This window comes from Hyla sarda, chromosome 11 (assembly GCF_029499605.1).
Source record: "Hyla sarda isolate aHylSar1 chromosome 11, aHylSar1.hap1, whole genome shotgun sequence".
Taxonomy (NCBI): Eukaryota; Metazoa; Chordata; class Amphibia; order Anura; family Hylidae; genus Hyla; species Hyla sarda.
Window position 1 is genome coordinate 6429207 of NC_079199.1, and position 17346 is coordinate 6446552.

Here is a 17346-nt window from a genome sequence, read left to right on the forward strand (position 1 = left end):
CTGACAGCTCGTGCCGCCAGCGCTGCAGAGAAATGTCTAATTCACATTATATTTTATGTTTCATACCACTTATGTGCTTCTTTTAAACTTGTGCATTTTATATTAAATATTAGGATTTAATATTCTTAACAACACCCACTGTTTTTAGTTAATTTACGCATTACATGATGACCTCTGACCCGGTTGAAGTTCTGTCCCCGGGCTTTTTAAACACTGTATTTTACAATGTCTAACATTATGCCTGACGAAGAGCCCATTATAGGCTCGAAACTTTGTGTTGCAATAAAACGACACCATTTTACTGTGGATTGCTGCCTTGCATCTTTCCTGGGAGGAGAAGCGCCATTTGGTAAATCCTTCTTTTTGGACTGTATCCAGGACTCTGCAAACATATCCAGCTAGCTGAGAGGCATCTGGAAAGGACACCGTGGCTGCCGACCTCCATTACCACCGTGAGTTTAGATGCCTGCTGAGGTCTTGTGCTCTTAGCATAACTCCATCTTAGCCTCCATTTTTTTGTGCACATTGAAGCTATCACAAACCGCCTGCACTAGGAGCTCACTTTTTTTTTTTTCTCTTTCTATTTTATTCAATACTGAGACTGTGGTTACTTGTAGCCTCTTGTGGCTGCAGACTGGACTTGAGGCTCCAATGACTCTGGACTCTCTAGGACTCGACCTCAGCAAAGACTTGTAAGGAAAGAGAGAGAGAAGCTCCACCCAGGGCTTATATGGGGGAGACCAGCAGAGAGCCCATAGGTCACCCGGGGATCACCTGGTCACTGGTACCTCCTGGGTAACATTCACATGACAAGTCACATGGTAAACAGTCTGAAAGTGACAACGCTTCCTGAACACATTACATGGTATAATACATTAGAAACACATTTACATGGGGGACAGATGCAGCCCCGATACCAATGAGACACAGAACACCGCAGGCTGGGTTGGAGAAAACATGGGGGAAATCCATGGATGGGTGGATTCCCTCACCTGGGAATATTCTCTCGCAGGTCTCTGACCGCTGGAGCAGGTGGTGCTGGGAGCACTGGTAGATCTTCTTTGAGACAGAACTTGATTCGATTTCGGTAAACAACTTGTGGCTCATACACGGACTTTTGTACTTCGTATACATCAGAGTCCGGAGAGGGTATGGCAGTCACCGTCTACGGTTCTGTCTCCCAGATAGAGTCTAACTTGTGGGTCCTTGGAAACTTCCGCAGCAAACTGAAGAGGTTTGCCAGAAGCATGACTGTTATAATCCTCCTGTTGTCTCTGCTGGGCCTCGCCCATCTTCCTGTTGACAATTTCTTTGGCCTCTTGGATTCTTCTCTGGTGGTCACAGCCCCACTCCAGGAAGGCTTGCGGAGAGTTGTTGAACGGGGCTTGGAGCCCAAATGTTCGGTCTTTAGGCAGCTGCCCATGTAGAAAGGGGTGTTTCCCGTAGAACGATGGACTGTGTTATTATAGATCTCCAATAGTTCGGGCAGCTGTTGGGGCCACTCTTCTTGTTTTGACACCGAGGCGGCTCGTAACATGTGGATAAAGACTTGATTGATGCGCTCACAGAGCCCGTTCCCCTGGGGGTGGTAAGCAGTAGTCCAGAGTTTCTTGCAGACATGGAATTGACACAGCTCTTAAGAGTTGAGCCTCGAAGGCCATTCCACGGTCCATCAGAACAGACTCTGGACACCCAAGGGTTTGCACCCAATTGAAGTAGAACATCTGGGCGGCTGTTTTGGCTGTGAGGTCTTTAACGGGTACAACGACAACCCACTTAGAGTAGTGATCCACCATGGTGAGGGCATAGGTGTACCATGACAGGGTAGGAGACAACTAGACATGGTCTAGCGCAACCAACTGGTTAGGCCTTTCACTCTCGATGGAATGGAGGGGTGTTCTGGCATCCTTGCGCATGTTCTTGGTGACATTACAAACAGCACATTCACTGCACTATTTCTCAATGTCGCTCCGCATTCCGATCCAATAGAATCTTCGCCTGACAGTAGCTTCGGTCTTGTGGACTCCAAAGTGTCCCGACTGATCCTGGTATGCATTGAGGACCATCGCCACATCTCTTCGGGGAACCACAATCTGATGAAGTCGATCACCAGAAACCGAATCCAAAGAATTTCGATACAACAGCCCTTTGTGCACAAACAGTCCCTTCCTCGGCACAGACGTTTCAGCTTGTAGTCACACTGGGCCCGGCATAGGCGGTGTTACGCCGAGTGCTCCGGGTCCCCGCTCCTCCCCGGAGCGCTCGCATCATCCTCGCAATCGCAGCGCCCCGGTCAGACCTGCTGACCGGGTGCGCTGCGATACCTCTCCCAGCCGGGATGCGATTCGCGATGCGGGTGGCGCCCGCTCGCGATGCGCACCCCGGCTCCCGTACCTGACTCGCTCTCCGTCGGTCCTGTCCCGGCGCGCGCGGCCCCGCTCCTTAGGGCGCGCGCGCGCCGGGTCTCTACGATTTAAAGGGCCACTGCGCCGCTGATTGGCGCAGTTGGCTTAATCAGACAATTCACCTGTGCACTTCCCTATTTAACCTCACTTCCCCTTCCCTTCCTTGCCGGATCTTGTTGCCATCGTGCCAGTGAAAGCGTTTCCTTGTATGTTCCTAGCCTGTGTTCCAGACCTCCTGCCGTTGCCCCTGACTACGATCCTTGCTGCCTGCCCCGACCTTCTGCTACGTCCGACCTTGCTCTTGTCTACTCCCTTGTACCGCGCCTATCTTCAGCAGTCAGAGAGGTTGAGCCGTTGCTAGTGGATACGACCTGGTTGCTACCGCCGCTGCAAGACCATCCCGCTTTGCGGCGGGCTCTGGTGAAAACCAGTAGCAGCTTAGAACCGGTCCACTAGCACGGTCCACGCCAATCCCTCTCTGGCACAGAGGATCCACCTCCTGCCAGCCGAATCGTGACAGGCGGGTTGGTACCTTTTTTTGCCAGAAGGTAGTCCAACAGATCCCCCATGACTCAACTTTCGTCCTGAAGAGTCTTCCAGGTGTATAGGTGGTCTTTAACCTTTTTGACCTGGGTTCACTGCCCATGAGGGTGGTCACAACATGCTGGTTTACGAACCGTTGGTAGAAGGGGGGGCATCTCCATGTCTTCCCACACGTCTTCAACGGGGGGTCATCCTAGACAGTACATCGGCATTGACATTTGACTTGCCGCTTCTGTAGTTGATGGTGAAACTGTAATTGGCTAATCTTGAAGTCAAACGCTGCTCGATGGCACCCAACTTGGTAGTGCTCAGGTGGGCCAACAGGTTATCTTAGTCTTTGAACTTTTCGGTCATGACCCACACCAGGGCAAGAAGTTCCAACTTGAATTAGCTTTAATTTGCATCGTTCTTCTCTGCTTCTCGCAGGTTACGACTGGCATAGGCAATTACTTGCTCTTGCCCTTCCTGAACTGAGGACAAGACAGCTCCCAGACCTTCAAAACTGGCATCAGTATACAGCCGGAACGGCTGACTAGTCTGGACACGCCAAGATAGGTGGTTCTGTCAGCAGACGTTTGAGAGCTTGAAATGCCGTCTCTTGTTCTTCGGCCCATTCAACAGTTAGTCTTCCATTGTAGTTCTCCTTCGCCATACCCCGTAAGAGAGCTGTGAGGGGTTCTGCAATCTGGCCGAAGTGGGGAATGAAACAGCGGTAATAGCCTGCAAACCCCAGGAAGCTCCTGACATCTTTCACCATGCGTGGGGTAGGCCAGTTTTTGACAACTTCCACCTTTTCAGGATTAGGCTGGACTCCCTCTGTGCTGACAACAAGACCCAAGTAGTAGACCTGAGGATTGAGCAAGTGACACTTTGAAGGTTTAATCTTCAGCCCATGTTTGATCAGGACTTGGAAGACATCTGACAGGTGGCTAAGGTGTTCCTGGTAGGACTTAGAATACACAAGGACATCGTCTGGGTATAATAGGACACTTTGATGGAAAGGTGCCTGGGCCATCTACATTTTCAGATGCTGTAGCATTGCACAGCCCAAGCAGCATACTTTTAAACTCAAACAGTCCCATGGATGTCACGAAGGCGGTCTTCTCCCGATTCTCCACGGCCATGGGCACTTGCCAATATCCACTGGTTAAGTGCAGGGTAGAGAAGTAAGCAGCCGACCCGAGGGCGGTGAGTGACTCCTCGATCCTTGGCAATGGATAAAAGTCCTTGTGTGTGACATTGTTCAATTTCCTGTAGTCGACAAAGAAGTGGATGGTACAGTCCTTTCTTGACTAGGACAAGTGGCACCGCCCAGGGACTGACTTTCTTGGATGACGTCTGCCTCTTTCATGTCAGCACGCATCTTCTTGACAGTCTAAAACATGCCAGCCACGACCAGACAGGGTCTTTCCTTGATAGGTGGGCTGTCACCTGTGTGGATTCGGTTCTGGATCATTAAAGTCTGCTCAAAGTCTGTGGGGTGCTTGCTGAAAGCCTCATGGTACCTCTTGGCAACATTGATGATTCCATTGACTTAGTCCCTTGGGGTAGTGTCATCTGCAACCTGGAGTTGCGCCCACCAGGGCTCTGGAGGGCTCACACTGGATCCTTTGGCCACTTGGGCTGCACGTTGTCGGGCCACCAGACGTTCTGTTACAATGTCTTTTGACTCTAGGAGGTACAGCTGGGATACAGGAGTGTATTTGGGCAAGACAGTAGCAGAATCAGGCAGGTTTACTAACCGCATTGGGACTCTCCCATTGGTGACAGTGACAAGGCTTCTCGCAGCTCAGGCAAGAGGATGATCTTCCAATTGCATAGGTTCCAGCAGGGCTTGATAGTCACTATTCTTGACTCTGGGACGTGCACGACACCAGATGATCGTCTCAGTGTTGGGTTGTAAGGTCACCGACCGGATGTCTTGAACTCGTACTCTGCAGATTTCACCTTGCTTATTGACAAACTTCTGCTCCGCCTGGAGAACTTTCAAGTGGTGCAAGGCATCTAACACTCCAGTGAGCCCTTCATAATGTACATCCCCAATATAAACTCAGCAGACCCCTTATCTGTCACATTAGTTACAATCACTCCCTGCCCGGTAAGTACATGCTCTCCCTACTGAATGGTTGGCTCCCAGTATCCATGTCTGGGGACTGGTTGCCCATTACCTACAACTACTCTGAAGTTAACATCCTCAGGCTCACACAATAACCTAGCATCCCAATGCTGATAGAAAACACTTTTAGGTCGAGTAGACACTTGTGACCCTGTATCTATCAGCGCCTCCATCTGTACACCTTCTAAAATAACTTTTACATAGGGGCAGAAGGCAACATAAAATGAGCGTTCTGACTTAGTCATCAGGTCCAATCCCCGAATCACCTGTTTTCCTGAGGGCCGTTCCGTGACCTCCGGGGAAATCCATTTAAATCCCAGCACTGCATTTTCCAATGTCCTGACTTATTACAGTAAGTGCAAAAGGGTCTTTGAGTCCCTGGGGGTCTATTGGGCAGAGGATTGCGGTAATTGAAATTGCGGGGAGCAGGGGCAGGTTTCCTTGGCAGGGGCGGTTCATGGTCAGGTGGGGTGGACCGGGTGGCAATCTCCTTCACAGCCTTAGTCAGATGTTCAATGTCCTTCCTAACAGTCTGTAAATCTGAGGCTGCGGTAACTGGCAAAGTAGAGGACACTGGGGCAGTGGTGGTATAGATCTGGCTACCTCCCCTAGTGGCTTTGGAATAGGTGTAAGGGGTGCACAAACTTCCTCTAACTCGGTCCCGGACTCAATCACTTGGATAGCCAGCCTTTTTAAAGCGGGGAAGGGCATGTTGAGGTTTTGGACCGCTAACATTCTCAGCTGGGCTTTGTCCCACTTATTATGATCCCCATCAATAAATCTGTCCATTAACACCTTGTTGCCCTGCTCGGGTGTTATACCATCTAGTTTTTGGACAGTCTCTAGGGCTACAGCATTTTCTCTCAGAGTCTCCTATGGCTTCTGTCGTCTTTCATACAGCCGGAGACGTACCTCTGATGGAGAATGTGACTCAAATACCTGGTACAGTCCTTCAAAGATCTGCTCTACAGTCGCCTTCTCGGAGGCGGGCCAGGTGCGGACTTCCTCTAATGCTGGTGTGATTACCCAGTACAGGATATCATTCCACAGTCCTATCAGCTTGAGTCCCTGTTCATCCTCAGGGCTCACATGCAGTGTTCCCCCATAATGTAATTAGTTGTACATTGAATGTAAATGACCATTGATATGGTCACATGGTTATTAGTCACATGATAATGGTTGTCACATGTTAAAGTCACATGTTTTGTTACCCAGAGAGCACCAGGTGACCAGATGACCCGCAGTTGGCCTATGGGCTCCTTGGACAGACCCCCTTTATAAAGAAAGGGCGGAGCTGCAATCGGCCTCTTTTGCTCTTACACCGCACTTTCTGCTGAGGTGAAGTCCAGTCCAGACGTCTCAGGGTCAGTGTCCAGCACATCTGGAGGCCTCACGCCTAAATTACAGCCACAAGTCAGTAAGTCAAGTCCTCTCTGTCTGCTGTCACTATCTTCAGTCAAGTCTATTATAGTCAGCGTGGCTGTGCTAGAGTCTGTCAAAGTCACTGCAAGTCCCAGCAGGCTGCGAGGTCCCTTGTGTTACTGGTCACCTCTCTGAGATCCTGGCCGAGCTGTAAAGACTATTACTATCTGTCTACCTCAGTAAAGTTACTCTTAACCTTAACCTGGCCTAGGACTGTTATTTGCCCTGCCTAAATAGGACTAGCGGTGATACCGTTGGGTGGTTCTCTGTTAAAACCACGCCCTGGCGTCACAAACATGAAGGGGATAAAAACACCTGCCCCATACACCTCACTTCACACCCCTGTTGCGCACCACACTGGTCCCTGGAGTTGTCCTGTGAGCAATTGCACCTGTTGATTAGGAGGGAAAGAGTTAAAAGAAAAAAACTCTGGATCTTCTCTTTAAAATCCCTCAGGGTGAAGGGGTCTCCATTGTAGGTAGGGAGGACAAGGTTCCCCATGAATACCGGTGCAGACGCTGGGACACCAGGACTGTTGATGTTGACTTCAGGCAGGGCTGGCAAGATCCTCGCTGCTGGAGATGACGGGGCGCTGTCGCTTGGTTGATCTGGAGAGCTGGGTTCTGACATCCTGTTGAATTTTAAGTGCGCTGTTGCTTTAAGGGAAATAAGGTGACATTTCCTTTAAGATGCTTACTGTAGCGGCTTTGACTTGACTGATGGGGGTACGGTAAAGGGTGCTCCCCCTATATTTTGCAGGCACCCGGTTGCAATCCGTCTTGCGACCAGACTTGCGGACACTAACGGGTTAATACTGATAGCTACTGGCATCGGAGACTGGATACTGGCAATCGATGGTGTTTGCAGAGTCTGCGCTGCAGCGCGTGCTTGACAGGTAACAACAGAGACGAGCGGAGTAGCCGGAGCTTCCAATATGGCTGCGCCCCGGGAACTTCCTGTGTTGGTCCGGTTGTCAAAATCTTCCCCTGTGCAACAGAGGTCAGTTCTTTGGTTCCTCCATGCAGCACTGAAGAGGAATCACTGCTGGGAACTGACAGGACGGAGCTGCGACCGCTCGCGCACGTGGGAAACACCGGACCAAGATAACCCTTTCAGGTACCAACGCTATATAGTTCACAGTAGCAGATAAGTCTTTTCTTCACCTCCTCCTCTATTTCGCAAGCGCCTCGGGTATAACACCTTCCACTGATAAAGTCCCGTACACTTTCTGGCGCAATTTTAGTTGCAATACTCGACACATTTCCGACTGGGAGAGGACTTTAGGCATAAGACGCACACCCGTATCCTGTTCGTGACGCCAAAAGTTGTGGTAACGGGGTGTGATGAGAGCAGATATTGTTACCCTAGGGGCAGATGGCATTAAGCCCTTTCATATTCGTGACGCCAGGGCGTGGTTTATCCCCGATACGACCCGAAGGTATACCCCTGGATCCTGGGCTAGGCCAAGTTACGGATAACGGCAGCTTTACTGAGGGTAGACAGATAGTAAAGTCTATACAGTTCAGCCAGGATTTGCTGGGACTTGTAGTAGATCTGGTCAAATTAATGCAGGCTACGGTGACTGTGACTAACTTGATGACTTATTTTTGCACCGCGCAAATGTCACTGGAAGGTGGAATCTACCTAATTGACTTTTATTACCATCTGCCATTAATCAGCTGCTGTGTAGATGGAGCACAGCCATAATAAATGGCGCTATTATTTATAGTGAGGGGAGGGCGGTATTAACGCTGCCCCTGCAGGATCACAATAGTCCCGTCTCTCATTGTTCAGTATCATTTGTTTGTACATGTACTCGGACTGACAGGAGAAAAGTGTCAGTAAGGGAGTCGGCCCTGGATGCGGATTCGCACAGCTGGAGATTTGTCACAGTGTAGAAACATTGTTCATCAGCATTTCACGTTCTGAGCCAGTGTTTCCCAACCAGTGTGCCTCCAGCTGTTGCAAAACTACAACTCCCAGCATGCCCGGACAGCCTTTGGCTGTCCGGGCATGCTGGGAGTTGTAGTTTTGCAACAGCTGGAGGCACACTGGTTGGGAAACACTGTTCTAAACAGTAATCAAGTGCTCTCCAAACTGTGGCCCCCCAGATGCTGCAAAACAACAACAACAACAACAACTCCCAGCATGCCCGAACAGCTTACATATTGCTATACTATAACTCCCAGCATGTCTATCTGTATCCAGTGTAAATAATGCTCTGTGAGTCCAGACTGATACATGGTAGCAAGGAGATTAGTGTAACTGCTGCTGAAGGGTTCTGCTCACAGAGCATTGTCTAGACTGGATACAATTGTATCACTTCTCAGCTGAGAGCAGGACTAGCTATATACAATGTATCAGTCTGGGGTCCAGGATGTTTAGCTCACAGAGCATTGTCTAGACTGGATACAATTGTATCACTTCTCAGCTGAGAGCAGGACTAGCTATGTACAATGTATCAGTCTGGAGTCCAGGATGTTTAGCTCACAGAGCATTGTCTAGACTGGATACAATTGTATCACTTCTCAGCTGAGAGCAGGACTAGCTATGTACAATGTATCAGTCTGGAGTCCAGGATGTTCAGCTCACAGAGCATTGTGTAGACTGGATACAATTGTATCACTTCTCAGCTGAGGGCAGGACTAGCTATGTACAATGTATAAGTCTGGAGTCCAGGATGTTTAGCTCACAGAGCATTGTCTAGACTGGATACAATTGTATCACTTCTCAGGTGAGAGCAGGACGAGCTATGTACAATGTATCAGTCTGGAGTCCAGGATGTTTAGCTCACAGAGCATTGTCTAGACTGGATACAATTGTATCACTTCTCAGCTGAGAGCAGGACTAGCTATGTACATGTATCAGTCTGGAGTCCAGGATGTTTAGCTCACAGAGCATTGTCTAGACTGGATACAATTGTATCACTTCTCAGCTGAGAGCAGGACTAGCTATGTACAATGTATCAGTCCGGGGTCCGGGATGTTTAGCTCACAGAGCACTGTCTAGACTGGATACAATTGTATCACTTCTCAGCTGAGAGCAGGACTAGCTATGTACAATGTATCAGTCTGGAGTCCAGGATGTTTAGCTCACAGAGCATTGTCTAGACTGGATACAATTGTATATACTTCTCAGCTGAGAGCAGGACTAGCTATGTACAATGTATCAGTCCGGGGTCCGGGATGTTTAGCTCACAGAGCACTGTCTAGACTGGATACAATTGTATCACTTCTCAGCTGAGAGCAGGACTAGCTATGTACAATGTATCAGTCTGGAGTCCAGGATGTTTAGCTCACAGAGCACTGTCTAGACTGGATACAATGCCATCACAGACGTGGCTGGTCTTGTGCAGTGTGTGAACAGGTCTGTGTGCGGTGCCCCTCTCCTGGGAGCCGCGGGGTTCTCCCACCCTCATCAGGATTTATTATTCATGTTGGAGAAGTTTCTTCCGCCATCTGCCATCTCATCAATCACAATAAACCCAGCATGCCGTCACCGCAATGTTCTCCCCATCTTCCTCACGCCAATTCCCAGCGCTGCAATAAACCTGAGGATTCGGCGCATTCAGCCATGAAGTGCGGGAAACCTGTCACACAATCCCACATGACTATTCAGAAACCCTTTCAGGGGCGGAAAAAACATGGACCCCGAAAAGTTACCGTCAGAAAGTCGACTAATATCAGCACTTCGGGGGTTAATGATGACTGGGATATCATCCCCTACAGCAGTGGTCTCCAAACTGTCGGCCGAAAGATGCTGCAAAACCACAACTCCCAGCATGCCCGGACAGCCAACGGCTGTCCGGGCATGCTGGGAGTTGTAGTTTTGGAAGGGAAGTTAAGGGTCACCACTCCTTGTGCCAGTGTTTTCCAGCCAGTGTGTCTCCAGCTGTTGCAAAACTATAACTCCCAGCATGCCTGGACAGCCTTGGGTATCATTTAATGCAGCAAACTCAAAACTATACACCTCCAGCTGTTGCAAAACTAAGACTCCCAGCATGCCCTGACAGCCTTAGAAATGGTCTTATGCAGAGAGCGCCAAACTGTGGACCTTCAAATGTTGCAAAACTACAACTCCCAGCATTCCTGGACAACCTTGGGTATCATTTATAAATGCAGCAAACTCCAAACTGTGGACCTCCAGCTGTTGCTGAACTACAACTTCCAGCATGCCTGGACAGCTTTTGGCATTTGCGGCATTAGACCATACCCAACTATACACCTCCAGCTGTTGCTAAACTACAACTCCCAACATGCCCAGACAGCCTAGAACATAGTCTAATGTAGCGGACTCCAAACTGTGGACCTCTGGAACTTGCAAGACTACAACTCTCAGCATGCCCAGACAGCCTTGGACTTGGTCTAATGCAATGGTCTCCAAACTGTGGACCTTCAGCTGTTGCTAAACTACAACTCCCAGCATGCCTATACAGCCTGGGACATGGTCTAATGTAGTGGACTCCAAACTGTGGACCTCCAGAAGTTGCAAAACTACAACTCCTATCAATCAGAGTTGTGGTTTTGCAGCAGCAGGAGGTCCCAGGTTTGGGTGATCGGACCCCTCCATACCGTGCGGCCCCCTTTATCTCCTCATATATTGTAGTATATCTGGGATCTCCGCACAGCTCCTTACTGTTCCGCTGCATCTTGTAAGACGTGAACAGAAGACGGATGACCCTGCTATTAATACTCCTGACGCTCCACATGGGAACATTACAGGTTTCTTTATTTAGTTGCTGCAACGGATCCAGGAAAGTGACAGCGGCCAAAACAGAGAAAATGGAGTTCAGACCGTGCAGATAACAGCGAGCGGATCACTACAACTCCCAGCAAGTGTCCTAGACCGGGAAAAGTCCCATGATAGAATTGTATCAGGTCATGCTGGGGGTTGTAGTGTTTATATACAGGGTATTGCAGACTAATGGTCAGATTAGGGGTTGTAGTGTTCTTTTATACCAGATATATAAAACACTACAACCCCCAACATGCCCCGACCACTGGACATAAACATAATACCATTCTATTAAACACAGAACACTACAACCCCAATATAACCATTATTCAATGCTATACATTATACAAAGAAAACTACAACCCCCAATATGACCATAAGTCTGTAATACCCTATATATAGAACACTACAACCTCCGACATGACAATTACACAGTTCTCATGCATAGCACTATATTAAAGTGTTGGGGGTTGTAGTGTTTTTTGTATAATGTATAGAATTGAATTATGGTTATATTGGGGGTTGCAGTTTTCCATGTATAGAATTTTATTATGGTCATTTGCCGTGGTTTAGGGGTTTAGGTTGGGGGTTGTAGTGCTCTATATTTAGAGTATAATACAATTGTATTGTGGTCATGTCCTGTGGTCGGTCATGTTGGGGATTGTAGTGCCCGATGTGCAAGGTAGAGAACCGTATTATGGTCATGTTGGGGGTTGTAGTGCTCACATGCAGAGTATAAAAGAATTATACTATGGTTGTGCTGGGGGTTGTAGTGCTCACATATAGAGTATAAAGGAATTGTGTTATGGTTGTGCTGGGGGTTGTAGTGCTCACATATAGAGTATGAGTGTACGGCGCTGCGGAATCTGTGAGCACTATGTAAATAAAGAGTTATTATTTAGATTTTTATTATTATTATTAATTATTTTTATTATTATTTTATTATAATTATTATTTTTATTATTAGAGTATAAAATAATTGTATTATGGTCATGTTGGGGGTTGTAGTGCTACGTGTGTAGAGTATATAAGAATTATATTATAATCACTTCCAGTGGTCGGATCGTCTTGGGAATGGTAGTGTCCAATAGACCTGTATTGCGGATCATGCTGGGGGTTGTAGTGCTCCACAGACAGAGAATAATAGACCTGTATTATGGTTATGTTGAGGGTTGTAGTGCTCATATATGTGACGGTTCTGCCGGCCGCCATAAGTCAGGACGTACGTCGAGCTCCTCACACACAAGTACATAACCCACTAAACACTTAATATCCTCCGCAGCGCAGCGGCGCGGGAGCCTCGGAGATCAGCGGCCCCCTCATTACTTACCTCTCGCTGTATAATTACGGAACAAGCGCTGGCGCGGGGGGTAAAGACAAAGCAATTAATTCAGCCAGCGGTGCACCAATCAGCGCAGCCGCAGGACGCCCGGCACTGGCGCAACCACGGAACCAGCACAATTAGTTAATTTGTCGAAATCCCTGCGGTAATTGGCGCTCTTCAGGACTATTTGCCTCTAAACACATTTGGGGGGAGATTTTGTTTTTCGTATAAATTCTGTAGAATTCTACTGAATGCCGAAGCTTCCAATATAGAGATTTACACAATTAAAGGGGTATTCCAGGAAAAAACATATATATATATATCTCAACTGGCTCCAGAAAGTTTTAAACAGATTTGTAAATGACTTCTATTAAAAAATCTTAATCCTTCAAATAATTATCAGCTGCTGAAGTTGAGTTGTTTTTTTCTGTCTGGCAACAGTGCTCTCTGCTGACACCTCTGCTTGTCTCGGGAACTGCACAGAGTAGAAGAGGTTTGCTATGACAATTTGCTTCTACTCTGGACAGTTCCCGAGACACGTGTCATCAGAGAGCACTTAGACAGAAAAGAACAACTCAACTTCAGGAGATTATAAATACTGAAAGGATTAAGATTTTTTTAATAAAAGTAATTTACAAATATGTTTAACTCTCTGGAGCCAGTTGATATATATAAAAAAAAAAAAAAAAAAAAAAGTTTTTTCCTGGATAACCCCTTTAAAGTGGATTCCTCCATGACTCTACCCTGATGCTGGGTCACCCCCGCCTCATACAATATAGAAGACATATGTTGCAAAACTACAACTCCCAGCATGCCCGGACAGCCGTTGGCTGTCCGGGCATGCTGGGAGTTGTAGTTTTGCAACAGCTGGAGGACTGCAGGTTGGACATCCCGGCTCTATAATGGAACCGTGCTTACTCTCTGGTGCCACCTATTTGAGGTAGCATCAGTGAAAGTCAAGTCAATGCCTTGAAACACGACTGGGGAGTATAAGCCAAGCCAGAAACTCTCCCAGACCCATATTCGACTTCTACAGATGGGGCAGGACTCTTTTTGGATTAGCTCATATTCCCCAGTCATGTTTCAAGGCGTTTAAAAGAATACGGGCACTAAAAAAGGTGTAGGGATGCTACCTCCACTAGGTGGCACCAAAGAGCAAGAGCTCTTTTTTCTTTAGAGGGGGCAACTTTGCCTACGACTAGGTTTGTGTTATCCCAACTAGCATGCAAAACTACAACTCCCAGCATGCCCGGGCAGCCGGTATAGTGCAAACCTACAACTCCCAGCAAGTGCTGACATCAGACATACTTCAAAACTACAACTCCCATCATTCACAAACAGCTAACATATTGCAAAACTACAACTCCCAGCATGCCGGAGAGCCAAAGTACTGAAAAACTACAACTCCCATAATGTCGGAGAGCCAAAGTAGTGGAAAACTACAACTCCCATCATGCCCGGACAGCCAACTTTTTGCAAAACTACAACTCCCAGCATTCACAAACAGCTAACGTATTGCAAAACTACAACTCCCAGCATGCCGAACAGCCAAAGTACTGAAAAACTACAACTCCCATAATGTCGGAAAGCCAAAGTAGTGGAAAACTACAACTCCCATCATGCCCGGATAGCCAACTTATTGCAGAACGATAACACCCAACATACCCGGGGAGCAAACGTATTGCAAAACCACAACTCCAAGCATGCCCGAACAGCCAACATGTTGCAAAACCACAACTCCCAGCATGCACTGTCGACGGCTGTCCTGGGCATGCTGGGTGCTGTAGTTTTGCAACAGAACTGTCTTCTTTTAGGACCACTGTGTTTCCCCCCCCCCCCCCCCCCAAATGTTGCAAAACTACAACTCCCAGAGTTGTAGTTTTGCAAAAAATAAAATGTAAAAAATGAATGCAGGAAACGTCTGTTCTTTCCCCCCGCACAGATGTGGTCGGACCCCCTCAGTCTTACCTCTTTATTGCCTTGTAGCACATAATAACCACTATGAAGAGGACGACGGCTGCCAGGATGATGAGCAGGAAATGCCACCAGGTCTCCTCCACGCAGCATTGTGGGATCTTAACTGCAAAAAGACAAAGTGGATCGGTCAGTGGGAGGAATCTAAACCCAAATATACAATATAAACGCCTACAGTTGCAGGACTACAACTCCCAGCATGCCCGGACAGCCAACGGCTGTCCGGGCATGCTGAGAGTTGTAGTCTTGCAACAGCTGGAGGTCCACAGTTCGGAGACCACTACTGTATATTAATAATAACATAGCTGCAGAATCTGACTACACAGGGCTCGTTTGTAGTCTGTTACCATGGAGACACATAAGGGAAGAATGTCCAGCGCTGGTGGTGCACTTAAAAGCCGATTTATTTCTAATCATGGAGTCACAATTACAGGTAAAGGAACGTCTGATGCGTTTCGCACCCACAGGTGCTTAATCGTAATTGTCTACGATTAAGCCCCTGTGGGTGCGAAACGCGTCAGTCATTCCTTTACCTGTAATTGTGACTCCGTGATAAGAAATAAATCAACTTTTAAGGGCACCACCAGCGTTGGACCTTCTTTCCTTCTGGATTATTGCCGTGAAGCCGGGGCGGGACCGTCTGCGCAGGTGAACCACATTGGTCGTTGGTGAGAAGCGTGCAGCTTTCTTTGTGTGCAACACATGGAGACACATAGGTCTAAACAGGAGCTGTATACACAAAACTGTAATTTAAAGGGGTACTCCGGTGGAAAACAATAATTTTTTTTTTTTTTCCAAAACAACTGGTGCCAGGAAGTTAAACAAATTTGTAAATGACTTCTATTAAATATCTTAATCCTTCCAGTACTTATCAGCTGCTGCATGCTCCACAGGAAGTTGTGTATTGCTTTCCAGTCTGACCACAGTGCTCTCTGCTGACACCTCTGTCAAGCTCGTGACAGTTCCTCACAGACAGAGGTGTCAGCAGAGAGCACTGTGGTCAGACCGGAAAGAACTACACAGCTTCCTGTCCTGTGGAGCATACAGCAGCTTATAAGTACTGGAAGGGTTAAGATCTTTATAAAGAAGTCATTTACAAATCTGTTTAACTTTCTGGCACCAGTTGATTATTTAAAAAAATAAAAATTATTATTAATAATAATAATAATAATAATTTCCAGCGGTGTACCCCTTTAAAATTGTTATTTAATAAATTAGGTTTTTATTGCAGATATGCAATTGGTTAAAAAAAGAAAAGGTCTTCCCATCCTTCATTGTCTCCCTGGTATATTCTGTAATTTAGAGAACCTCTTAGAGCGCGGCGGTCCCAACGCATTTTATAGCTGTTTAGACGGCGCAGCGTGACCTCGCTTGTCAGGTGAACATATTTATGACATATTGGGAGCCGGCGCTTTATAGCAGATATCGATCTTCTGTTCTGGGTAAAGACAAATCTTGTAAATGATAAATATCTTCTATCTGACGGGGTCTAATGATAATGGACGAGACAGCGAGAGACCGGGATAGAAAGAGACTTAAAGGGGTACTGGGGGGAGATTTATCAAAACCTGTCCAGAGGGAAAGTTGCCCAGTTGCCCATAGCAACCAATCAGATCACTGCTTTCATTTTGCAGAGGCCTTGTTAAAAATGAAAGAGGAGATCTGATTGGTTGCTATGGGCAACTGGGCAACTTTTCCTCTGCACAGGTTTTGATAAATCTCCTCCACTGACCTTAAAGGAGAACTCCGGAATAGGAAAATGATCGTCCATACTGCCGGCAGTAAAAAAAAATTAAGATGTAGATACCTTCCTCCGCTCCCCCGGGGCCTCTGGTAACCGGCTCCGGTCTTCGCCGCGATCCTCTTCCTGGTTGCCGGCGAGTCATACTGCACTCAGCCAATCACCGGCCGCAGTGAAGTCCCGTCTCGGCCGGTGATAGGCTGAGTGGCAGGGTGACGTTTTCGGCCTCGGCCGCAGGTGCCGGTGTAGTGAAGAATTTTGTGTCCTGAAGCGTTCTCACACTGCCGCTCAGCCTATCGCCGGTCGAGTCGGGACTTCTCTGCAGCTGGTGATTGGCTGAGTGCAGTATGACTCACCGACCACCGGCAACCAGGAAGAGGATCGCGGCAGAGGCCGGAGACGGTTACCAGAGGCACCGGGGGAGCGAAGGAAGGTATGTACCAGTTTATTTTTTTACTGCCAGCAGTATGGACGATAATTTTCCTATTCCGGAGTTCTCCTTTAAGGTCTCTGGAGGTTATATCAGTACTGGAGCATTATAAGAGGAGCGGCCGATATCAGTCACATGTGTTGTGTCCCAGTACCGGAGTATGTTCTGTCAGGTAAACGTTGCTCCAGGTGACTGCGCTAGGCCCTGTTGCTCAGGTGATGCTTTAATATTTGTTATAGTCTTTGCCTGTTAATTTATATTGTTTTGCACTGTACCTTTAATGGGGTACTCCAGTGGAAAACTTTTTTTTTTAAATCAACTGGTGCCAGAAAGTTAAACAGATATGTAAATTACTTCTATTAAAAAATCTTAATCCTTCCAGTACTTTTTAGGGGCTGTATACTACAGAGGAAATGCTTCACTTTTTAGATTTCTCTGATGTCATGACCACAGTGCTCTCTGCTGACCTCTGCTGTCCGTTTTAGGAACTGTCCAGAGCAGGAGGAAATCCCCATAGCAAACATATGCTGCTCTGGACAATTCCTAAAACGGACAGCAGAGGTCAGCAGAGAGCACTGTGGTCATGACATCAGAGAAATCTAAAAAGTAAAGCATTTCTTCTGTAGTATATAGCCACTAAAAAGTACTGGAAGGATT

General features: G+C 47.4%; 1 protein-coding gene across 5 annotated transcripts in view; it reads right to left on the bottom strand.

The window, feature by feature from the left end:
- Positions 1 to 17346, bottom strand: part of PRIMA1 (proline rich membrane anchor 1) — a 59771-nt gene that overhangs the window by 9214 nt on the left and 33211 nt on the right. For all 5 annotated transcript variants that reach the window (XM_056545730.1, XM_056545733.1, XM_056545732.1 and 2 more), the window contains exon 4: positions 14513 to 14624. In XM_056545730.1, the coding sequence (XP_056401705.1) occupies positions 14513 to 14624 (112 nt within the window). The remainder of the gene's footprint in view (positions 1 to 14512; positions 14625 to 17346) is intronic.